General features: G+C 41.0%; 1 protein-coding gene across 5 annotated transcripts in view; it reads right to left on the bottom strand.

Annotated features, from left to right (window-relative positions):
• helz (helicase with zinc finger) overlaps positions 1-24,161 on the bottom strand; it is a 347,073-nt gene that overhangs the window by 282,947 nt on the left and 39,965 nt on the right. For 4 of the 5 annotated variants that reach the window (XM_063030618.1, XM_063030619.1, XM_063030620.1 and 1 more), the window contains exon 2: positions 1,696-1,914. In XM_063030618.1, coding sequence (XP_062886688.1) covers positions 1,696-1,896 — 201 coding nt within the window. In that variant the 5' untranslated portion in view covers positions 1,897-1,914. Of the gene's footprint in view, positions 1-1,695; positions 1,915-24,161 lie in introns of those variants that run through there. The other variant, XM_063030622.1, reaches the window with a different exon arrangement.

Genomic DNA, 24,161 nt, shown 5'->3' with positions numbered 1-24,161 from the left:
ATGGGCAGGCTGGTTTAAGCTGACAGGGAGGCAACAGTAACTCAGCTAACTATGCTTTACAATAGTGGTGTGCAGAAAAGCATCTCTGAATGCACAGCATGTTGATCCTTGAAGTGGATGGGCCACAGCAGCATAAGATCAACTCATGTACCGAATAAAGTGGCCATTGAATGAAGAATTTAGCTTTCCAATGCCATCATAAATACCACTTCTGCTTTCACACTTTCTCCACTTGAACATAGAAACAGAAAACCTACAGCACAATACAGGCCCTTCGGCCCACAATGCCATACCAAACATATACTTACTTCAGAAAATACCTAGGATTGCCCATAGCCCTCTGCTTGCTGAATTAATAACACATTCAAAAGACATTTGATTTGCACTATGAAAATTAGTAAAGGTGGCTGCACTGTCCAACTGTTATCTTAACTGAATATAAGAGTATTATGAGTAGTTTTGGGACTCTTATCTAAGAAAGGACGGGCTAGCATTGAAGAGGATGAAGAGGAGATTCACGAGAATGATCCTAGGAATGAAAGGGTTAACGTATAAGGAGCATTTGATGGTTCTGAGCCTGTACTTGCTGGAGTTTAGACAAATGTTGGGGGTGGGGGGGGCGTTATGGGTGCAAATCACATTAGAACCTATCGAATGTTGAAAGGCCTACATAGAGTGAAGAAAATGTTTCCTATAATGGAGGAGTCTCAGACCAGAAGGCACAGCTTTAGAATACAATCATATTGCTTCAGAAAAGAAATTTCTTTAACCAGTGGTTAGTGAATCTGTGGAATTCATTGATACAGGCAGCTGTGGAGGCCAAGTCACTGGGTATACTTAAAGTGGAGGCTGATAGGTAAGGGTGCCAAAGGTTACGAGGAGAAGGTAGGAGAACAGGATTAAAAAGGATAATAAATCAGTCAGGATGGAATGGCGGAACAGAGATAATAGACCGAATTGCCTAATTCTGCTCCTATGTCTTGTGGTCTAAAAATTAACTATATGATGCAATTTTCCAATATGGTGAAGAGATTCTAAATATTTTTACTTTGCACCCTATTTTGGGAGACTGCCCACGATTTTTGACATACAGAAGAAATGATTCAAGTGAAATGGAATCTTCATGAAGATGAAGATTATGACGCCATCCTCCTTCAATCATAGAGGCACAGGAGACTGCAGTTGCTGCAATCTGGTGAAAAACTGCTGAAGGAACCATTGGAATCAAGCCTCATCTATCAGGGGATAGAAACTGTCAGCATTTCAGATTAAGTTCTTTCATCAAGGTGTGTCCAAACAAGACGCTGATTAACCCAAGTTCCTCCAGGAGTTTATGTTTTTGTTCCTTCAATAATAGACCTACATTTTACCTTATTTCAAAGATTTGAGTTTCCAGTTTTCATTATCAAAGAACTCCTTCCTTGCTCATAATAATTATCTTTTATTTCTCCTTAAACTATAGTTCTTGGAAACTTCAAGTATGCACCCCCAGGATAAGTGGTGGTTTGCAAACTGACCACATTTAAACAAAGCTATCAACCAAGAGGTATTCCAACAAGATGTGTTTCAAGTTTATAAACACAAACACTTGCAGAAAGCAGAAAATTTCCTCAAGCATGCTACCCCTCGCCCAAACTTTAGTTGTAGAGTAGATGGTGCTCAGCTTATGCTGTTAGAATAAAGCACATTACTCACAAGTTGCAACAAGCAGGCTATCCTGTAGAGAAGACTTTCAATTTGAATGCGGTCCAGTTGTGGCTGGCATGATGTAGTGATGGAAGTATTTCCAAGGGTGATGAGTGCTTCTGTACAGTACTTTGTTGCCAGCTCATATTCCTGCAATCTCAGACATTCAAATGCTTGTTCACATGCCTTTTCTGGTCTTCTGTATGCCATGACTCAGCAACCAAAATGCTATAAACAAAAGGAGAAATTGTTAATTGTGCAATGTATTCAATGTGCTAACAAGTTCTTTTTTTTTAGAAACATAGAAAACCTACAGTACAATACAGGCCCTTCGGCCCACAAAGTTGTGCCGAACATGTCCCTACTTTAGAAATTACTGGGCTTACCTATAGCCCTCTATTTTTCTAAGCTCCATGTACCTATCCAAAAGTCTTTTAAAAGACCCTATCATATCCGCCTCCACCACCGTTGCTGGCAGCCCATTCCACACTCACCACTCTCTGAATAAAAAAACTTACCCCTGACATCTCCTCTGTACCCACTCCCCAGCACCTTAAACCTGTGTCCTCTTGTGGCAACCATTTCAGCCCTGGGGAAAAGCCTCTGACTATCCACACGATCAATGCCTCTCATCATCTTATACAAGGGTCCCCAACCTTTTTTGCATTGCGGACCGGTTTAATATTGACAATATTCTTGCAGACCAGCCGACCGGGGGGGGGGGGGCGCGGGGGCGTGGGGTAGGTTTGCCAACAGACGAGAGTAGCAGTCAAATACGTTGTGTTTTCCCGGTGTAAGACTACAATGACCTTCAAGCCTTGCGCGGGCACCTGTGTGCGCATGCGTGTACATGCCGATTCCCCCCCCCCTTACAAATCGAGTTTAGCGACTCTGTTCGGGGGGGGGGGGAGGCATGTTAATCACGACCGGAATATGGGTGATAAGTGGCTAATACACTCAATTTCGTTTCTAAAAGGGTTTATCTAACAAATTTAATATTAAACACACAGCGCATATTTTCCTCGCATGAATATAGAGATGAGTCAATTATCAGGGAAGCTTGAATAAGTGTTGAATTAACTTCCAGTAGAAGTGGTAGAGGCAGGTTCGATATTATCATTTAAAGAAAAATTGGATAGGTATATGGACAGGAAAGGAATGGAGGGTTATGGGCTGAGTGCAGATCGGTGGGACTAGGTGAGAGTAGCGTTCGGCATAGACTACAAGGGCTGAGATAGCCTGTTTCCGTGCTGTAATTGTTATATGGTTATGTAAGTCAATAGCATCATAATATTTCAAGTAACATTTGGATATTAAACACACAGCACATATTTTCCCCATATGAACATATAAAATCATTGCAACACACCAATATCGCTGAATCAGTGGGAACCCTGGGCTTGTTTCCCTGCAACAAGACGGTCCTATCGAGGGGTGATGGGAGACAGTGATACTCGAAGGGGGTTCCTTATGTCCAGTCTATTCCGCAATTTAGTTTTCATTGCATTCATTGCAGAGATATGTTGGAAATGGAAGCAACGTTTTCAGTGCTTTCGTGGCTATCTCAGATATTTAGTCTTGACTTTGAGATCCAGAATGCTGGCAGAGATGTTATGTGAAACATACTTTTCAGCCCGCCGTCAATTGCAAGCTCGAGGAGTTGATCTCCTTCCCGTGCTGACATGGCTGACATGTGCGTAATGACCGCGCATGCATTCAAACTCAACAGGGCGTGACAGGGAATGAGAAAAGGTGCAGCTGACTCCTATCGCCAAATCATATCGTTTCCTCGCGGCCCAGTAGCACATGCTTTGCGGCCCGGTGGTCGGGGACCCCTGATCTTATACACCTTCATCGGGTCACCTCTCATCCTCCATCGCTCCAAGGAGAAAAGGCCGAGTTCACTCAACCTATTCTCCTAATAAGGCATGCTCCCCAATCCAGGCAACATCCTTGAAAATCTCCTCTGCACCCTTTCTATGGCTTCCACATCCTTCCTGTAGTGAAGCGACCAGAACTGAGCACAGTACTCCAGATGTGGTCTGACCAGGGTCCTATATAGCTGCAACATTACCTCTCAGCTCCTAAATTCAATTCCACGATTGATGAAGGCCAATACACCGTACGCCCTCTTAACCACAGAGTCAACCTGCACAGCTGCTTTGAGCGTCCTATGGATTCCAACCCCAAGATCCCTCTGATCCTCCACACTGCCAAGAGTCTTACCATTAATACTATATTCTGCCATCATATTTGACCTACCAAAATGAACAACTTCACACTTATCTGGGTTGAACTCCATCTGCCACTTCTCAGCCCGGTTTTGCATATTATCAACGTCCCGCTGTAACCTCTGACAGCCCACCACACTATCCACAGCACCTCCAACCTTTGTGTCATCAGCAAACTTACTAACCCATCCTTCCACTTCCTCATGCAGATCATTTATAAAAATCACGAAGAGTAAGGGTCCCAGACCAGACCTGAGGCACTCCACTGGTCACCGACCTCCATGCAGAATATGACCTGTCTACAACCACTCTTTGCCTTCTGTGGGCAAGCCAGTTCTGGATCCATAAAGCAATGTCCCCTTGGATCCCGTGCCTCCTTACTTTCTCAGTAAGCCTTGCATGGTGTACCTTATCAAATGCCTTGCTGAAATCCAATTACACTACATCTGTTGCTCTTCCTTCATCAATGTGTTCAGTCACATCCTCAAAAAATTCAATCAGACTCGTAAGGCACGACCTGCCCTTGACAAAGCCATGCTGACTATTCCTGATCATATTATACCTCTCCAAATGTTCATAAATCCTGCCTCTCAGGATCTTCTCCATCAACTTACCAACCACTGAGGTAAGATTCACTGGTCTATAATTTCCTGGGCTATCTCTACTCCCTTTCTTGAATAAAGGACAGCTTAAGACAAAAGTGGTTTTCTAGTACAGGTTGACTACTCCTTATCCAAAATGCTTGGAGTTGGAAGTTTTATGGATTTTGGAATACATAATGAGATAGTTTTGGATCGCCATCCGAATTTATGTGCTACCTGTCAGCAGCCTTTATCTTGCACTTGTTCATCACACATACGTACTCAAGAATAAAAATTATTACATACCATTAATATAATGAAAATGTGTGTGGAAGTTAACAAAAGCACCATTGGGAGAGTATCTGAATAAACTGTTGAACAACAACAAACAACGGCAGACTTTCAGTCTCTACCTACGATGCCGTGTTTTGATTAAAAGGTTATCGTACACTGTATTTGTATTTCACATTCTTTTTGGGTTTTATGTAAGGTATAAAAACAATTAGCATCATAGACTTGTTCTGACGCTAGATTTTCATCAGCAATGCTTTAAAAATTTAATGCCTTTATGTAAGGTATAAAATCAATCAGCATCATAGACTTGTTCTGATGCTAGATTTTCATGATCAGCAAACGCTTTAAAATTTAATGCCGTGTCATTTCTTAAATTTCTGCAACCAGCCTGCTGAATATTCACAATTACCACCAATTTTCAGTTTGCAATGATCGATCTTTGCTTGTTTCATGATCAGCACACCGTTGAGAGGCACATGCCCACTCCAACGCTGACGATAAACAACAAAGATCTTCATCTTTAATTTTATGCAGTGTTTTTCCATTTTTTATTAACTTTTCTTTATTCAATATGTGAGGTCAATTCTCAGAACTGTCTGTAGTGCGCAGAGATCAGCACAGCATCTGAGAACCTTCCAAGCATCTTGTGAAATTTTCCATTTGTGATGCCATGTCAGCGCTCAAAAAAAATCTGCATTTTGGAGGTTTTCAGATTTTGCAATTTCATATAAGGAATATTCAACCTGTACTTGTTAAATCACAAACAAGAGAATATCTGCAGAGTGCTGGAAATCCAAGAAACACACACAAAATGCTGGAGGAGCTCAGCAGGCCAGGCAGCATCTATGGAAAAGAGTAAACAGTCGAGATTTCAGACCGAGACCCTTCATCAGAGCTGCACAAAAAGGATGAGAAGTCACAGTAAGATGTCAACTGTTTACTCTTTTCCATTGATGCTACCTGGCCTGCTGAGCTCCTCCAGCATTTTGTGTGTGTTGCTTGCATTTGTTAATCTGCTCAAGATTAACACACCCATCACAGGTGTTTGATTTTCTGTTAAACATGCCAAATCAACATTCTAACATTAGCTCACTCTTCATGTTATGAATCCTAATATGAATCTCAAAAGCTTCAGCTTTTAACCAAAAAATGATCATTCTTGCACAGCAGCTAATTTTGCCAGAATTTCATACTTCCCTACTTCGATATATTTGGTTGGCAGGGAGGTGTAAGGTGCTCCTTCCCTCCGTCACCCTTGGTCAAGGTGTCGCACCTGCTTAGACACACCCCCCTCAGTCACATGACAACAATCTCTGAAGAGTATGAATAATGGCTGGGGTCACTAGTATTGTAAAGACACTGCTCAAAAGGCAGCAATGGTAAACCACTCCTGTAGGAAAAATTGTCAAGAACAATCATGGTAATAGAAAAAACGTGATCACCTATATCAAAAGACATGACGCATAATGAACGAACAAACATCGATATATTACACATCTGCACCTGCATATGTGCTTAAGTGCTTGGGGAGCACAGTAGCATTGCAGTTATTGTGACAGTATTACAGCACCAATGACCCGGGTTCAAATCCACCAATGTTTGTAAGGACTTTGTACATTCCCCCTGGAACGGCATGTGTTTCCTCTGGGTGCTCCAGTTTCCTCCTACACTCTATGGACATATGTTAATTGGTCACGAGTGTAATAGAGCTCGTTGGGCCAGAAAGGCCTGTTACCATGTTCGATCTCTAAGTAAGTAAAATAAAGAAAAATAAAGGTAGCTGGCCCTGCTTCCAGCCATAGTTTGGCATAGTAATGCCAGTATCTCAAACCATCTCAACAACTGTTCCTAGCTCCAATGATTAATCTTCGTGTAGATCTGCAGGCTATGAATTACTTGCACAGGACTGAATGAAGCTGTAGAGGGTTGCAGAGTCAGTCATATTCGTGACGGACACAACCTTCCCCACCATCAAGTACATCTTTAAGAGGCAGTGCTTCAAGAAGGGGGCATCCATCACTAAAGACCCTCACTATCTGGGACAAGCCTGCTTCTTGTTACTACCATCAGGGAGGAGGTACAGGAGCCTAAAGATCCAAACACAATTCAGAAACAGTTTCCTTCCATTCACCATCTGATTCCTGAATGGTCCATGAACACAACATCACTAATTCTTTTATTTCTAAACGATTTATTTATTTTGTTATTGGTATGTCTCTGCACCACACTGATGCTGTAAAACAACTAATTTCACATCATATCAAAGATATTAAACTGATTCTGAATAAATTTACAATTTAACTGTTCAGAAAAACTTTCAATCCATGCACCTCAATTTTATTTGTTCATCACTGTCACTTGTTGCCTTCAGCCACATCGGCCTTACAACAGCCCTTAAAACCAACCTACTTGAACAAGGTTTGACCATCTGTCCCAGTTATCTCCTGACGTACGGTACTGTGCAAACGTCTTAGACACATACACAGAGCCAGGGTGCCTAAGATGTTTGCACAGTTCTGTATGTCTTTCCAGTTACCAAATAAGGTTCAGCTTGTTACAGAACACGAACAAAGTTGTACAGATGTAGTGTTAAAAATATTCTGACTGATTGCATTATGGTTTAATACAGGGATGTTAAAAAACTGCAGAGTCATGGATTCTGCCAAATACGTCACAGGAACATCCCTTCCCACCATAAGTATCCATAGGTGGCATACATCGGGAAGTCAACATCCATCAGCAAAGATCCCCACGATGTGAGCCGAGCCATCTTCGCACATCTATCATCGGGCAGGAGGTACAAAAGCCCAAGTACAACCACCAGCTTCAAGAACAGCTATTTCCTGTCAACCATTCAGTTCTTGGTTCAACTGGCACACTTTTTTGTTGTTTTTCTGTTATATCTTGTAAATTTGAGTATAATTTATGTTGATATCATTTTTTGTGAATGCTGCTTATATGACATGATGTGCCTGTGAGGCTGCTGCAAGTACATTTTTTCATTACACCTGGGCTTACATGTACTTCTGCAAATGAAAGTAAATTAACACTGACAAATTTATGGCGTAGTTGACTTACTTTTGAAAACTGATTTAGCACCAAATGCTTTGGAAAGACTTTTTATTACCTTTCTTGCCTGAAGTGGGAAGGTACTCAGGACAAAGCAGGATTAGGCAATGTTCTCCCATCATACAAAAGACTTGTTTCGCTTTGAAAACAGCCAGAACCCATACCAGCCTGTTAGTTACACACTCTTCTTTTGAACTCTAAGATACAAGAAATTTTAGCATTTCTCATACTGCCTGAATATGATACAGTGTACCCAAATTAATCAAATATTACAATCTTCTCTCCAGGACTGAATGAACAATGTCATGTAATATGGGGCCACCCACTGTATCTGACACACACAAGAAACGCCTGAGGCACTGGCTAAATATACATGTCAAAGGAAAATACAATAAGCTCAGCCATTACTAAGAACTCGAAGAACAAAAATCCTCAATCAAGCTGTAAAAATTAGGGATCATAATACATGATGGTTCCTTAAGGTTGTCAAAGCTGGGGGAAGGGTGGTGAGAGGGGTCAATGCAGACAAGCTCCCATTGCCTAGTAAATGCTCCCAATGGCATGTGCTTCAAACAGCCTCTGACAACCAAGTCCAACTCCTGGCTTTCACGTGGGGCTCAGCCACAAAGCACAGTAGAACCATTTCTACTGACAGGAGAAGGGGCAAAGGAGAAGGAAAAGTGATCCAAAACCTCACCTGCCTTGCAACGATAACTACTCATGGGAACGGGAGTCCCGAAGGCAGTCCTACATTGAGTTCAACAGTGACTGGCAACTCCTGCAACGCCACTGGTGCCAAAGCACATCAGTCTCTGCCATTCCTTTGGATTTATCAGCTGGTTGGCGTAATTTTCCCCTCCCCTTTTCTCTTCTTCCATTCCATTTCTGGCTCTCCTCTTACCTTTCTCTCCTCCTCACCTGTCCATCACATCCCTCTGGTGCCCCCCCACCCCCTCTTCTTTCTCCCATAATCCACTCTTCTCTCCTATCAGATTTTCAGCACTTTACCTTTTCTACCTGCCTACCTTCCCTCTCACGTATCACCTGCCAGCTTGAACCCCTTCCCTTTTGCCCCCAGATTCTTATTTGGGCTTCTTCCTTTCCGGTCCTGATCAAGGGTCTTGGGCCAAAACACTGATTGCTTATTCCTCTCCTGGATGCTGCCTTACCTGCTGAGTTCCTCCAGTTAACACTGAATACACCATGATAATTGGAAGAGGGCCATAGTTAAGAAATGCTGCTCCCATCTTAATACTTGTGTAGCATTCAGAATGAATTAATTTATCTGCATATGTATGCAAGCTAAATATTTTAGATATAAATATCAGAGACTCTAATCTCTTATTCCTGCTTAAAGTTGAACTGCTGATTCATGAGTTTGCTCAAGTATTGGAAGTCCACTGATACTCATGGAATTTTGTCTTCTGCAAAGAGCAAGGAAGCGAACTGAGAATAGAGGCAACAGCTACTTTGTTCAGAGAAATGAATTTTATGCAAGTCATTTCCTTCGCTTTCAAAAGACAGCAGTAAAAAAACTAAGTGCAAATGAAACACCAGATGGAACAAGTATGCATCACATCATAAATCAGAGGGTACACCGTAGGAAGGAAAGAGGGCTGGAGAATGAAATATACTGTCCATTGAAGAGAATGAATACATATTTGTGATATTTCATAATGTAACAGATCAGTGTCTGCTCAGTCTCTATGCAGCTTGCACACCACATGGAAATAAATAAAGTGGTAAATTCTATTCCTATGCAGTACTATGCAAAAGTCTGAGGCACAAATATATATAGCTAATGAGCCGAAGACTTTTGCACAGTACCGTATTTGTCAAAGCAGAGCGGAAAGCAAGTTTGTAAATCTGTCAGGAGCAAAGGATGTTGGGAATGATGAGGGTGGAGCACCATGGAGGGTGTGGGACAGGTGGCAGAGGAGTGCCACGGGGGCAGGTGCAAACACACTCTGCTCTGACACACCAGGCAAGGTCATTTGAGTCCAAACAACCGGCTTATTGATCATTACAGAATGTCTCTCTGGTGCCTTCCGCTCCCTCCCCTCTCTCAACCATGATTCTCCTCTCCCTGTCCCCTTCCCACTCTCCGTCCACAATAGAGACCCACATCAGAATCTGGTTTATCATCACTCACATGTCATGAAATCTGTTTTTTGGAGGGCATCATTACAGTGCAATACATAAAATTACTACAGTACTGTGCAAAAATCTTAGGTACATATAGCTTGGGTGTCTAAGACTTTTGCACAGACCTGCACTACACAAATAAATTATATTATGAGAATTTTGCAAAATATGGCACTCTAACTGTGAGAGTGGGTCAAATATTAAAGGCAAGATAGACTTTAATTAATTTACTCCTCAACTAAATGAGGCTGCAGCAACAGTTCAATATTCAATTTAAACAAGGACTTCTATTCAGAATCTTCCGCTCTTAATAAATGTTTTCCTGTCTGTTTCTCAAAGAATGACCAGACTAACATTTGGATAGTATTTTAGATCTGAAAAGCCTTGCAAAATGCTTCACTTCAATGAATTACCATTATACCAGTAAACCTGGCAGTAAATATTACACATTAAAATCCCAGTCAAAGCAAAAGAAATTGACTAATCTGAATTTTAGGTTCACTAAAACCTAAACTAGGTGGAAGAAGTGAATAGGAGGGGGGAATAATCTTTTAACTATAACATTTTATGTTATGTTTTGACACGTTTCAATATTAAAAATATAATTTGCTAACAAATTTACTGGAGTCCACAAAAAATATTTTAAAAGGCTAACTTGCTTTCCTTAGGTACACCAGTGAATTTAAATCAGGTTTCCTGCATCAAGATTTGGATATATTAAAGATTAATATATTTGGAGATAAACAATTGTTAATAAAGCTATATATTACCATTCATATAAAAAACATTACTTAAAGAAAATTAAGTCCTACCAGTCTACTTATTGCAAAACTTTAATGTAATAATGCATGTGAATTTCTTGGAAACTGGCTGCAACACGTGCATGATTACAGGTGTATTTTGGGGATAATTTCCCAATAATGATCAGACTTACAGCATTTGACTTCGTGTTTGTGCAGGGCCTAGCTTGAGTTACCTTCACTGCACTGAAAAGGTGTTTCACTCTGACCCTCCCTTTTCTTTAAAGATATGCAGGAGTGTAAAATTAGAAAGGTCTAACAAAAACCAGCCCCCTTAAATGCTCAAGGATGGAAAAGAGCTGTTATCGATTACTGATATTTGCTCAGCAACATATCAATCTACAGATTTAAAGAAAGGTTTTCACAAAGATCTTGCAATCTCTAAGCCATGGATTTCATCTTCACGTTTGCTGCCAGGCACTGTTGGTACAGAACCTCTGGCAGGAGTGATGTATTAAGCATGCACAGAAGCTAATCACCTTTAGAAATTCACAGATAACTAAACAGACATAATTTTTTCACCAAGATTTACAGTGAAAAATAAAGAATTAAATTGTTTGAATTCGGAAAGCTGTTTCTTTAAATTAAGAAAATAAATTCTAAATTAATTTAATTTTTTAGTATCTACCTGGAGAAATTAATAGTCTGCACAATTTAAATTCCACTTCCAGAGACAAAGAGGATGTTGTGTGATAATCATGACTTAAAATTCCATTAAAACAAGTTAAAACATGCATCAGAACATTACTTTTTCCAGTGTTTGTTTATACTATATAATAGTTTATTAAATAAACCCAACATTCTCATCTGTTAGAGTGTAAAACCCAATATTTTGATTTCTTCACTGTTGTAAAGGGCTGCAGCCGCGTACACCCACACAATGTAGCAGGTTCAGTTCCATGTTTGGAATGTAATCACTTATTCATACGAGCTTGTTCAGCTGATGATAGATATGAGAATCCTGAAATCAAGGAACAGCAGCTCTAAGCTGAAGAGGCACAAGTTCTGTTTCTATTTAGATGAAAGTACTTGGGTTCCTAGAGGTCTGTTTTTAAAATTGGTTGCAACAATTTAGGTTTTAAAGCATTTACTGATATAATCTTTTGATTTCTTCAATCAGTAATATACAAAATAAACCTTGCTACTTTCCCCAATTATCCTGCCCATATACAACACCCCTGAACACAGCTCTGGCCTTTTATACCATTTAGACATGAAGCTATTGGAACAAAAACTTCACTCTATATAACAAGTTTCTTCCTCCAGGCAGTTAATTTGATCAACTACTCCAGTTAGCTCCCACCCACCAACCCCCTCTATCCACTATCCCAGTCACTGCACTGTAAATACTTCAAACACTTTTTATAATACTGTTTAAACTGTAATTGAAAGGCTTATCATATGAAGAGTGTTTGATGGCTCTGGGCCTGTACTCACTGGAATTCAGAACAATGATCTCATTGAAACCTATCGAATGTTAAACCACCTCAGTAGAGTGGGTGTGAAGAGGATGTTTCCTATGGTAGAGAAGGCCAGAGAACACAGCCTCAGAACAGAGAGCAACACACATCAAAGTTGCTGGTGAATGCAGCAGGCCAGGCAGCATCTCTAGGAAGAGGTACAGTCTGCTGTGTTCACCAGCAACTTTGATGTGTGTTGCTTGAATTTCCAGCATCTGCAGAATTCCTCGTGTTTACCTCAGAACAGAGAAGTGTCCTTTTAGAATGGAAATGAGGAGGAATTCCTTTAGCCAGAGAGTGGTAAACCCGTGGAATTCCTTGCCATAGGCGGCTATGGATGCCAAGTCATTAGGTATATTTAAGGCAGAGGTTGATTGATTCATGATTAGACAGGGCATGAGATTGGGGCTGAGAGGGGAAATGGATCAGCCATAATGAAATGATAGAGCAGATTCAATGGGCCAAATGGCCTAATTCTGCTCCTATATATTATAGTCTTATGGTAATTACATGCTGGTATTTATGTATTTATGCACATTTATTCCAGATCCATATTTTAACCTCTAACTTTATTTTATATATCTCTCTGCAATTGTTGAATGTCATTGAATTTTGTTGAATGTCATACCGACACACCACAGCGAATTCCTAATACATGTAAATGTATATGGTAAATAAGGTTGATCCTTGATCATGTCACTAACTTCCTGGCAGATTTCTAGTGGTTGTACTTCTATCACTATCTGTGTTCCTAAAAGTTGTGTATAATTTATGCTTAATTTGTTTGTTCCCCGGTACTGCTAATCATATGATGATACATGCCTGTGCTGCTGCTGTTAGTTTTTATTGCAGCTGTGCAAACATGTACTTGTGCGTATGACAATAAACTGGACCTTGACTTTAAGTTATGAAACACTATCAGTTCTTTTTGCATTTCTTTTTTGCAAAGGTCAGTGTTTCAATATACATGCATGAGGAACAAATCAGAAGATTGAACTAATATTTTCTGTGCCTTGCCCAGTGGAATTCACATCTGCTTGTAATAACTTTACAACTTGAAACTAACTTAACTGAATTTTTTGACAAGGCGACAGGTCATTGATGAAGGTAGAGCTGTGGATGTTGTCAACATGAAGGCTCACATAGAACATTAAGATGCATGAGGTCAATGGTGAATTGGCCACTTGAATTCAGAGCAGGCTGGCCCACAGAAGACAGCAGGTCGTAGTCAAAGGGAGGTCTGTGATTTGTAGTGTTCCGCAGGCATTTGCACTGATACCTCTGCTGTTGCTGAGATGTATCAATGACTTGGATGAAAATGTAGATGTGGGCGGGAGGTTAGTAAGTTTGAAGATAAGAAGAAGATTGGTGGTGTTATGGATAGTGTATATGACTGGCAAAGAACACAGTGGGATCACAGATCAGTTGCAGATATGGGTGGAAAAATGGCAGATGGAGTTTAACCCCACCAAATATGAACCATAGCATCCTGATAGGTCAAATGTAAAGAGACAGTACACTGTCAAGGGCAAGGCACTTAACAGTGTTGATAAACAGAGGAATCTTGGGGTCCAAGTTCATAGCTCCCTGAATGTGGCTGCACAGGTTGACAGAGTGGTTAAAAAGGCATATGACATACTTGCCTTTACTAGTGGGGGCACTGAGTTCAAAAGTCAGGAGGTTTGGTTTCAGCTTTATAAACTAGTTAAGGCCACGTCTGGAAAATTGCATACAGTTTCTGGTCACCCCATGATATGAAGGATGTTGAGGCTATGGAGAAGGAGGAGAAGAGGTTTACCGGGATGATGCCTGGACCTGGATGAGAGGACATGGCCTTCTGTCCTATCAGATTTCCCCCTCCAATTTGTGAGAAAGGGAAAAGAGAAATTCAAGAGTTTGAAGATACACCTGTCAAGAATGCAGTGAGGAAGATGGACGCTGCTTTCCTACGGCACCATTTCATGGAGATTTGCTCAGTGGTTGGGAGGGTTTTACCCATGATGTACGAGGTTTCATATTAAGTTTGTCTGGTTACCATTTACAGGAAGATGTTAAAATTACTTTCTTTGTTAGAAGTGCTTTAAAATGCAATAGTTCCCACTTAGTAACTGAATGAAATCTGACTCTTGGGTCTCTGCAGTGGTTGATATGAAACCTGGGCCAAATCTACTACCTTTTTGTAGGATTTTCCATCAAAGACATTAATGCTCCCGTAGTACGCAGTAATGCAGCTAGTCAGCACACTTTCCACCACACATCTCTAGAAGTTTGTCATGGTTTTTGATAACAATCTGAAAGGCCTGTTTCTGTACAGTATGACAATGACCTCAATAAATCCATCTACTAAATTCTCAAAACCTTGTTGGGATCTCCACCTTTCAAGGATTTAGATACTTCTCTTAATTAATTTTTAAGTAGTAGTAACACTGCTTGTATTCATTGCCCATCTAGAATTCCCTTTGAACTGAATGGCTTGTTTAGCCACTATAGAAAGCATTTCAAAGTTGTTACAAAGTCATATACAAGCAGAACCAGATCAGTAAATAAAACTCCACAGCTGCCGCAGTGGGATTTGAACTTGGGTCTGTGGATTATTAGCCCAGTAATTCTGCCACTACACTACTATCACAACAGTAAAAAATTGACTGATTTTATTATTGTATCAGGTTTAGAACTCACATTTAAAGTATGTGTGGCACCACCTCCTCAAAATTCAAAATGTTGCTTCTTCAGAAGGTCACTGTTGGTGGTAATCTATATTTATTACATACTGCAACTCATTAAATCAGATTTTTTCTTAGTTCATCATATCTATAGCAGCCAAACAACACTTTTTAATCTTGCTTCCCAGCTCTTGGTCAATATTCACCTAAGTTGCAGAAATATCATTTTTAAAAATGTTAACCATTGCATGCATCACTGCAAATCACAAAATATGATTTGGACTTCAGACTTCTCATTCATCTTAAGCCATCAAGTAGAATAAATAAAATTATTGAACTATACTTGGAGTGTGCTGGATAGGTTACAAAAGACCATAAGATATAGGAGCAGAATTGGGCCATTTGGCCCATCGCATCTGCTCTGCTATTCAATCATAGCTGATCCTTTTTTAACACTTCAGGTAACATCCAAAATGTTATTTTCACAACTGAAAACAATATCTTCAATAACACACTTCAACTGGGCACCTTAATAGCATGGTGCTATTAATAACATATAAATATTCCTTTAGGAATAGTAAACCACTGATACTAATACAAATACCTATGTTAGGATGCTGTTCGTTGACTATAGCTCAGTGTCAACCATCATTCCTACAGTCCTGATCAAAAAGCTCCAGAACCTAGGCCTCTGTATCTCCCTCTGCAACTGGATCCTTGACTTCCTAACCGAAGACCACAATCTTGCAGTTAGGACATCTCCACCTCGCTGACGATCAACCCTGGCGCACCTCAGGCAAAGTTAACAAATTCCACAAGATATGGCAGTGATATTAAACCTGATTCTGACTATGATTAATATAACTATTACCAAAAATAAATAGTTTTGAAAGGGGCATTTATCCAACATCTGTAAACAGCAATATTTTAAACAATGAAGCTGGAAACTGACCAAAATAGAAGCTGAAATCATTTACTATTTTCATTACTGAACATACTTTTAGCAACACACACAAAATGCTAGAGGAACTCCGCTGACCATGCAGCATCTATGGAAAAGAGTACAATCAACGTTTTGGGCCGGGACCCTTCATCAGGGCTGGAGAAAGAAAGGTGAGGAGTCAGGATTAGAAGGCGGGGGGTGAGGGGGAAGAAACACAAGGTGATAGGTGAAACTGCGAGGGGGCAGGTGTGAAGTAAAGAGCTGGGAAGTTGATTGGTGAAAGAGATACAGGGCTGGAGAGCGGGAATCTTATAGCAGAGGACAGAAGGCCATGGAAGAAAGAAAAGAGTGGGGAGCACCAGAAGGAAGGTGATAAGGTGAAAAACGGAAATGGGAATGGGGAATGGCTGGGGGGGGGCATTCTTGAAATTTCAGTAACCACACCCCCTCTCCTTCACCATTCCCCATTCCTCTGTCACCTTATCTCCTTATCTGCCCATTATTGCCCTCTAGTGTTCCTCCCCTTTTTCTTTCTTCCATGGCCTTTAGTCCTCTCCAATCAGATTCCCCTTGTATCTCTTTCACCAATAACTTCCCAGATCCTTACTTCAGCCCTCCCCCCTCCTGGTTACACCTATCACTCTTCCACCCCTCCCCTCACCTTCTAACTATGACTCAACTTTTTTTCTCCAGTCCTGATGGAGGGTCCCAGCCTGAAGTGTCTTTTCCATAGGTGCTGGCTGGTGAAGTACCTCCAGCACTTTTTGTGTGTTGCTTGGACATCTAGCATCTGCAGATATTCTCTTGTTTATAATATTTTCGTGAATCATCTTTAATATTGAAAATACTATAATGCATTGAATCCTGCCAGCAAGAATTGAAACAGAAGAATTTGAAGCTTCCTGTTGTAATTAGCAGACACCTGCCTCTTCATTATTCTAGCCTGTCATATATTTGGAACACCAGTCTCACCACTGGCAAAATTTTGCTAAGTCAGTTTTTAAGACCATAGAAATTTAGTTTGCTGTTGAGATATTATACCTTTAAATTTCCACCAGGTGGCTCAAGATTAATTCACCCAATATTTCTGTTGATTAAACTAAACATTCTTTTCAAGTGTTAAAAAGCAGATGACAACTTTTGACAAACTGACAACTGGTTTATCAAAATGTAAGAATGTGTGAAACTTACAAGGCATGAGAATAGGATGTAATTGCATAATCAAAGCCAAAAGTTAAACAACCTGCACATTCACTCAAATGACCAAAAGACTTGAGTTTATATTGCTCAGAAAACGCCATCTGTTTTGTGTACAATGAATACTGATTTGCAAGCACATGTAGCAGTCTGGCTGGGCTAAAATTACACAATGCTGAAACATTTACATCAGCCAGCACCTTGGACAACAGAGACAGAATTAAAACATCACATCGATAAACTCTTCATGACATTGTCTTGAAATTTTTATCGCTCTCTCGCTCTTATCCATTAGAGATGCTACCTAACCTACTATTTCTAGTATTTCCTCTCTTATTTCTGATTTTCACTATTTGTAGTAGTTTGTTTTTGTAAGACTTGCTCCACTGAACGAATTTTATCCTCACTACCTTCCCTCATGAGGAAAAAAGACATTTTTGAGTACCTGTGTTAATGTAATGCATTGTTAGAGGGTAAGGAAACTTGGGACAGTACATCATTGATGAGGCATCTAAATGTTAAATAAAAACTCGAAAACAACCTAGTCTCTCCCCCCCGCCCCAACAGCACTCAATAAACTAATCCTCACAAATTTTTCAGTTAACCATTCCAAGTTTTGGTGCTATAATGGTACGTCCACAATATTCCACGAAGTAAAGTGAAATGAATTTATGATGATGTATCCTAATTTTAAGTCCTGGGTATGATTCTAAACTGCAACCGGTGATGAGGCTCTGATTGGGGACTTTCAGAGCTTTGGGGAAAATGGAGTTACCCCTTAGTTATTCATTGCTCCCAGGGCCGCTCTGACCTGGAACAGTAGCACCTGCAAGGGTTCCTGCTCAGGATACGAACGAAGGCCAACAGCACATCCGGCAGGTTCAGTAACTGAACTTATGACGGAGAAGGCGGATGAGCTACGACCTCAAATGTCAATGGCTATAGAATAGGCAGATGAACATTTGGGAAGAGAAATGGCAATTTCTTTAGTTCTTTAGTTTTCCTGCTATTTGCCAAAAAAACCATGGTCAAACTCACAAAATATATCACACAACAACAGCGTCAAGAGGATCTTCAAGACAATTCTGAAGATGCTTCACTCGGTAGGGTCGATTCTGGTCAGCAGGGGATCCCCGACCGTCATCAAGCTACTGCTTATAAAATTCAAGTAACACAAAAGAAAATTATTGCTTCTTGGAATGTAAGAACTCTTTATCAAGCAGGAAGATTGGACAATGTGATAAAAGAAATGGAAAGACTGAAGATTAACATCATGGGAATTAGTGAAGTTTGTTGGATAGGTGCTGGAACATGTCAGATTAGAAAAAAAACACCAGTTTATTCTTGTGGAGCATCCCATACTAATGGAGTAGGAATTCTTATGGATGAAAATATGGCAAAAAGTGTTTTAGGACATTGGGCAATATCAGAAAGAGTGCTCCTTGTTAGATTCAGAGGACAACCATTTGATTTAGCAATTATACAGGTATATGCACCAACAACAGATGGAACAAATGAGGATATAGATAAATTCTATGAAGAGCTTGAACAAGCAAAGAATGGATGCAAATCTCAAGATATTGTTATTATCATGGGAGATCTAAATGCTAAATTAGGACAAGGTGCTGATGGAAATACCATAGGAAAATCTGGACTGGGGAAAGAAATGAACGAGGTAAGAAATGGGTAGAATGGTGCAAGATGAATAATCAGGTCATTATGAATACCTACTTTAGAAACCATCCAAGACGCTTGTGGACGTGATAACACGAGAAATCAAATTGACTTTATTACTATAAACCAAAGATTTAGAAACTCAGTGACTCAGTGCAAAACATATCCAGGTGCAGACTGTAATAGCGACCATAACCCAGTAGTATGTCATGTAAAAGTAAAACTTAAAAAGTTAAAGAAGCAAAAACCTGAATAATCCCTTGACTATTTGCAATTAATTTAAGAAGAAAACTGAAGACAAAAACTTACAATTGAAGTAAGGAATAGATTTCAAAGTCTAGAAATACAATCTGTTGAAGATGATAACAATCATGTAGAAATGAAATTTAACTCTCTAAAGGATGCCTTGGTAGAATCAGCAAAGTCAGTGATTCCTAAAAAAGAAAAAAGCACAAAAAATAAATGGATGACAGATGAAATCAAAAATCTAATGGAAGAAAGGAGACGGAAGAAAGCAAATCCTATAGAATATAAGTCCTTAGATAAAAAAGTTAAAAGCTTATGTCAAAAAGCCAAAGAAGAATGGTTAAACCAGGAATATGAGCAAATAGAAAGAATCCCTATTACTGATCCAAAAAGGTTACATCAACAAATCAAGAATATCACTGGTAAAAAGCTCCTCTGTTCTTCAGGTGGATGTTTGAAAGCAAAGGACAGTACCATTATCATGGAAAAAGATGAGATTATGAACAGATGGACTGGGTATATTCAGGAATTGTTCGAAGATGATCGAGGTGAAAAACCAGAAATTAAGAAAAACATTAAAGGTCCAAGTATTTTACAATCTGAAGTCCGTAATGCAATAAATAAGATGAAGAAAGGAAAGGCAGCAGGTCCGGATGAATTAGTAATAGGACAAATTATCGCCCTTTAAGATTATGGAATTGAAAAACTTACTGATTTAATCAATAACATTTATGAGACTGGAATAATACCAGCAGAGATGAAAAAATCAGTATTTATCACTCTTCCTAAGAAACCTGGAGCAATAGAATGTGAATTACATGGGACCATAAGTTTAGTGAGTCATATCACCAAGATACTTCTAAGAATTTTGATGACAAGAGCTAAAAGTAAGATACAAGCTGAAATAGGTAAAGAACAAAAACAACAGGAATTCTGCAGCTGCTGGAAATTCAAGCAACACACATCAAAGTTGCTGGTGAACGCAGCAGGCCAAGCAGCATCTGTAGGAAGAGGTGCAGTCGACGTTTCAGGCTGAGACCCTTTGTCAGGACTAACTGAAGGAAGAGTGAGTAAGGGATTTGAAAGTTGGAGGGGGAGGGGGAGATCCAAAATGATAGGAGAAGACAGGAGGGGGAGGGATAGAGCCAAGAGCTGGACAGGTGATAGGCAAAAGGGGATATGAGAGAATCATGGGACAGGAGGTCCGGGAAGAAAGACAGGGGGGGGGGACCCAGAGGATGGGCAAGAGGTATATTCAGAGGGAGAGAGGGAGAAAAAAGACAGTGAGAGAAAGAATGTGTGCATAAAAATAAGTAACAGATGGGGTACGAGGGGGAGGCGGGGCCTTAGCGGAAGTTAGAGAAGTCGATGTTCATGCCATCAGGTTGGAGGCTACCCAGACGGAATATAAGGTGTTGTTCCTCCAACCTGAGTGTGGCTTCATCTTTACAGTAGAGGAGGCCGTGGATAGACATGTCAGAATGGGAATGGGATGTGGAATTTAAATGTGTGGCCACTGGGAGATCCTGCTTTCTCTGGCGGACAGAGCGTAGATGTTCAGCAAAGCGGTCTCCCAGTCTGCGTCGGGTCTCACCAATATATAAAAGGCCACATCGGGAGCACCGGACGCAGTACATCACCCCAGTCGACTCACAGGTGAAGTGTTGCCTCACCTGGAAGGACTGTTTGGGGCCCTGAATGGTGGTAAGGGAGGAAGTGTAAGGGCATGTGTAGCACTTGTTCCGCTTACACGGATAAGTGCCAGGAGGGAGATCAGTGGGGAGGGATGGGGGGGACGAATGGACAAGGGAGTTGTGTAGGGAGCGATCCCTGCAGAATGCAGAGAGAGGGGGGGAGGGAAAGATGTGCTTAGTGGTGGGAGGTGGCGGAAGTTACGGAGAATAATATATTGGACCCGGAGGCTGGTGGGGTGGTAGGTGAGGACCAGGGGAACCCTATTCCTAGTGGGGTGGCGGGAGGATGGAGTGACAGCAGATGTACGTGAAATGGGGGAGATGTGTTTTAGAGCAGAGTTGATAGTGAAGGAAGGGAAGCCCCTTTCTTTAAAAAAGGAAGACATCTCCCTCGTCCTAGAATGAAAAGCCTCATCCTGAGAGCAGATGCAGCGGAGACGGAGGAATTGCGAGAAGGGGATGGCGTTTTTGCAAGAGACAGGGTGAGAAGAGGAATAGTCCAGATAGCTGTGAGAGTCAGTAGGCTTATAGTAGACATCAGTGGATAAGCTGTCTCCAGAGACAGAGACAGAAAGATCTAGAAAGGGGAGGGCGGTGTCGGAAATGGACCAGGTAAACTTGAGGGCAGGGTGAAAGTTGGAGGCAAAGTTAATAAAGTCAACGAGTTCTGCATGCGTGCAGGAAGCAGCGCCAATGCAGTCGTCGATGTAGCGAAGGAAAAGTGGGGGACAGATACCAGAATAGGCACGGAACATAGATTGTTCCACAAACCCAACAAAAAGGCAGGCATAGCTAGGACCCATACGGGTGCCCATAGCTACACCTTTAGTTTGGAGGAAGTGGGAGGAGCCAAAGGAGAAATTATTAAGAGTAAGGACTAATTCCGCTAGACGGAGCAGAGTGGTGGTAGAGGGGAACTGATTAGGTCTGGAATCCAAAAAGAAGCGTAGAGCTTTGAGACCTTCCTGATGGGGGATGGAAGTATACAAGGACTGGACATCCATGGTGAAAATAAAGCGGTGGGGGCCAGGGAACTTAAAATCATCGAAAAGTTTAAGAGCGTGAGAAGTGTCACGAACATAGGTCGGAAGGGATTGAACAAAGGGTGATAAAACAGTGTCGAGGTATGCAGAAATGACTTCGGTGGGGCAGGAGCAAGCTGAGACAATAGGTTGGCCAGGACAGGCAGGTTTGTGGATCTTGGGTAGGAGGTAGAAACGGGAAGTGCGGGGTGTGGGAACTATAAGGTTGGTAGCAGTGGATGGGAGATCCCCTGAGCGGATAAAGTCGGTGATAGTGTGGGAGACAATGGCCTGATGCTCCTTAGTGGGGTCACGATCGAGGGGTAAATAAGAGGAGGTATCCGCGAGTTGTCGCTGTGCCTCAGCAAGGTAGAGGTCAGTACGCCAGACTACAACAGCACCCCCCTTATCGGCAGGTTTAATAATAAGGTTAGGATTAGTGCAGAGGGAGTGGAGAGCAGAGCGTTCCGAAGGAGTGAGGTTGGAATGGGGACAAGGTGCGGTAAAGTCGAGGCGGTAAAGTCGAGACGGTAAAGATGAAGCCACACTCAGGTTGGAGGAACAACACCTTATATTCCGTCTGGGTAGCCTCCAACCTGATGGCATGAACATCGACTTCTCTAGCTTCCGCTAAGGCCCCACCTCCTCCTCGTACCCCATCTGTTACTTATTTTTATGCACACATTCTTTCTCTCACTGTCTTTTTTCTCCCTCTGTCCCTCTGAATATACCTCTTGCCCATCCTCTGGGTCCCCCCCCCCTTGTCTTTCTTCCCGGACCTCCTGTCCCATGATCCTCTTGTATCCCCTTTTGCCTATCACCTGTCCAGCTCTTGGCTCTATCCCTCCCCCTCCTGTCTTCTCCTATCATTTTGCATCTCCCCCTCCCCCTCCAACTTTCAAATCCCTTACTCACTCTTCCTTCAGTTAGTCCTGACGAAGGGTCTCGGCCTGAAACGTCAACTGCACCTCTTCCTACAGATGCTGCTTGGCCTGCTGCGTTCACCAGCAACTTTGATGTGTGTTGCTTAGGTAAAGAACAATGTGGTTTTGTGAAAGACGAAGTACAAGAAACGCGATATTGATGTTAAGGATATTATCAGAACGAACTATTCAAGTGCAAAAAGATTTGTTTGTTTTATCGACTACACAAAAGCATTTGATAAAGTGAAGCATAATAAGTCATTTGAAATATTACAGAAAACTCTAGATCTAGATTTGAAAGACCTCCGCCTAATCAGAAATCTATACTGGGAACAAACTGCCGCCGTAAGCATAGATGGAGAATGAGTCAGTTTACGAAAATCAAGAGAGGCATTAGACAAGGGTGTGTTTTCTCCCCTGATTTAGTTAACGTGTACAGTGAAACAATATTACAAAAGATAAGAAACATCTTAGGAATCAAAGTTGGTGGTGAAAACATCAATAATTTCAGATATGCAGATGACACTGTGTTCATTGCAAGAACTTAATTGATATAGTTGTTGAAGAAAGTGCAAAAATGGGTCTATCTATCAATTGCAAAAAGACAGAATGTATGGTAATATCCAAAAAGAAGAAGAATCCCATCTGCAGGCTGTGAATAAACAGTGAAGACATAAAACACGTACAGAACCTTTGCTATTTAGGAAGCTGGGTGACATCCGATGAAAGGTACGACTTGGACATTAAAAGAAGAATAGGGATGGCAAAAGACACCTTCACGAGAATGAAGAGTATACTGACCAATACTAAACTAGGCATGACAACCCGCCTCAGAGTACTGAAATGTTACGTTCATCCAGTTATGTTATATGGCTCAGAATGTTGGACAATATCTAGTAACATGAGGAAAAGAATTGTAGCAGCAGAGATGTGGTTTTTGAGGAGGATGCAAAGAATATCATGGACGAAACGAATATCTAACGAGGATGTCATGAACAGAGCAAACACAAAAAGAGAAATAATGTATGAGATCATGAAAAGGCAACATAATTTCATTGGACATGTGATTAGGAAAGAGGAGTTAGAATGCACGGTAATTACAGGAAGGATTGAAGGGAAGAAAGCAAGAGGAAGACAAAGACAAATGATGATGGAGACAGCAGCCAGAGAACTGGAAATGAATACCAATGAATTGATCCACTTAACCCGAAATAGGAGTGTGTGGGCCATGGCAGTCAAAGCTCAAACTGGGCATGGCACCTGATGATGATGATGATCCTAATTTTGGGAGTTCTGCAGAATTTATTTTCAGTGGGGAGAAAATGGTGGATAAAAATTTAGAGAAGTTATCAATAGAAAACAAATTTTCAATTAAGTAGTGTTTTATTTCCTCAGGATAACCAGAAATACTTCAAAACCAGTTGCAACTTGAAGCGTGTTTTCACAAATGCAGATTAACAACCCATCAGTGAGCGCAGAAATAACTAGAGTGAACACAAAAAAAATCCCTGACCCTCAGTGAATAGCAAACGA

This window comes from Mobula hypostoma, chromosome 22 (assembly GCF_963921235.1).
Source record: "Mobula hypostoma chromosome 22, sMobHyp1.1, whole genome shotgun sequence".
NCBI lineage: Eukaryota > Metazoa > Chordata > Chondrichthyes > Myliobatiformes > Myliobatidae > Mobula > Mobula hypostoma.
This window is presented reverse-complemented; position numbering and strand designations above follow the sequence as displayed.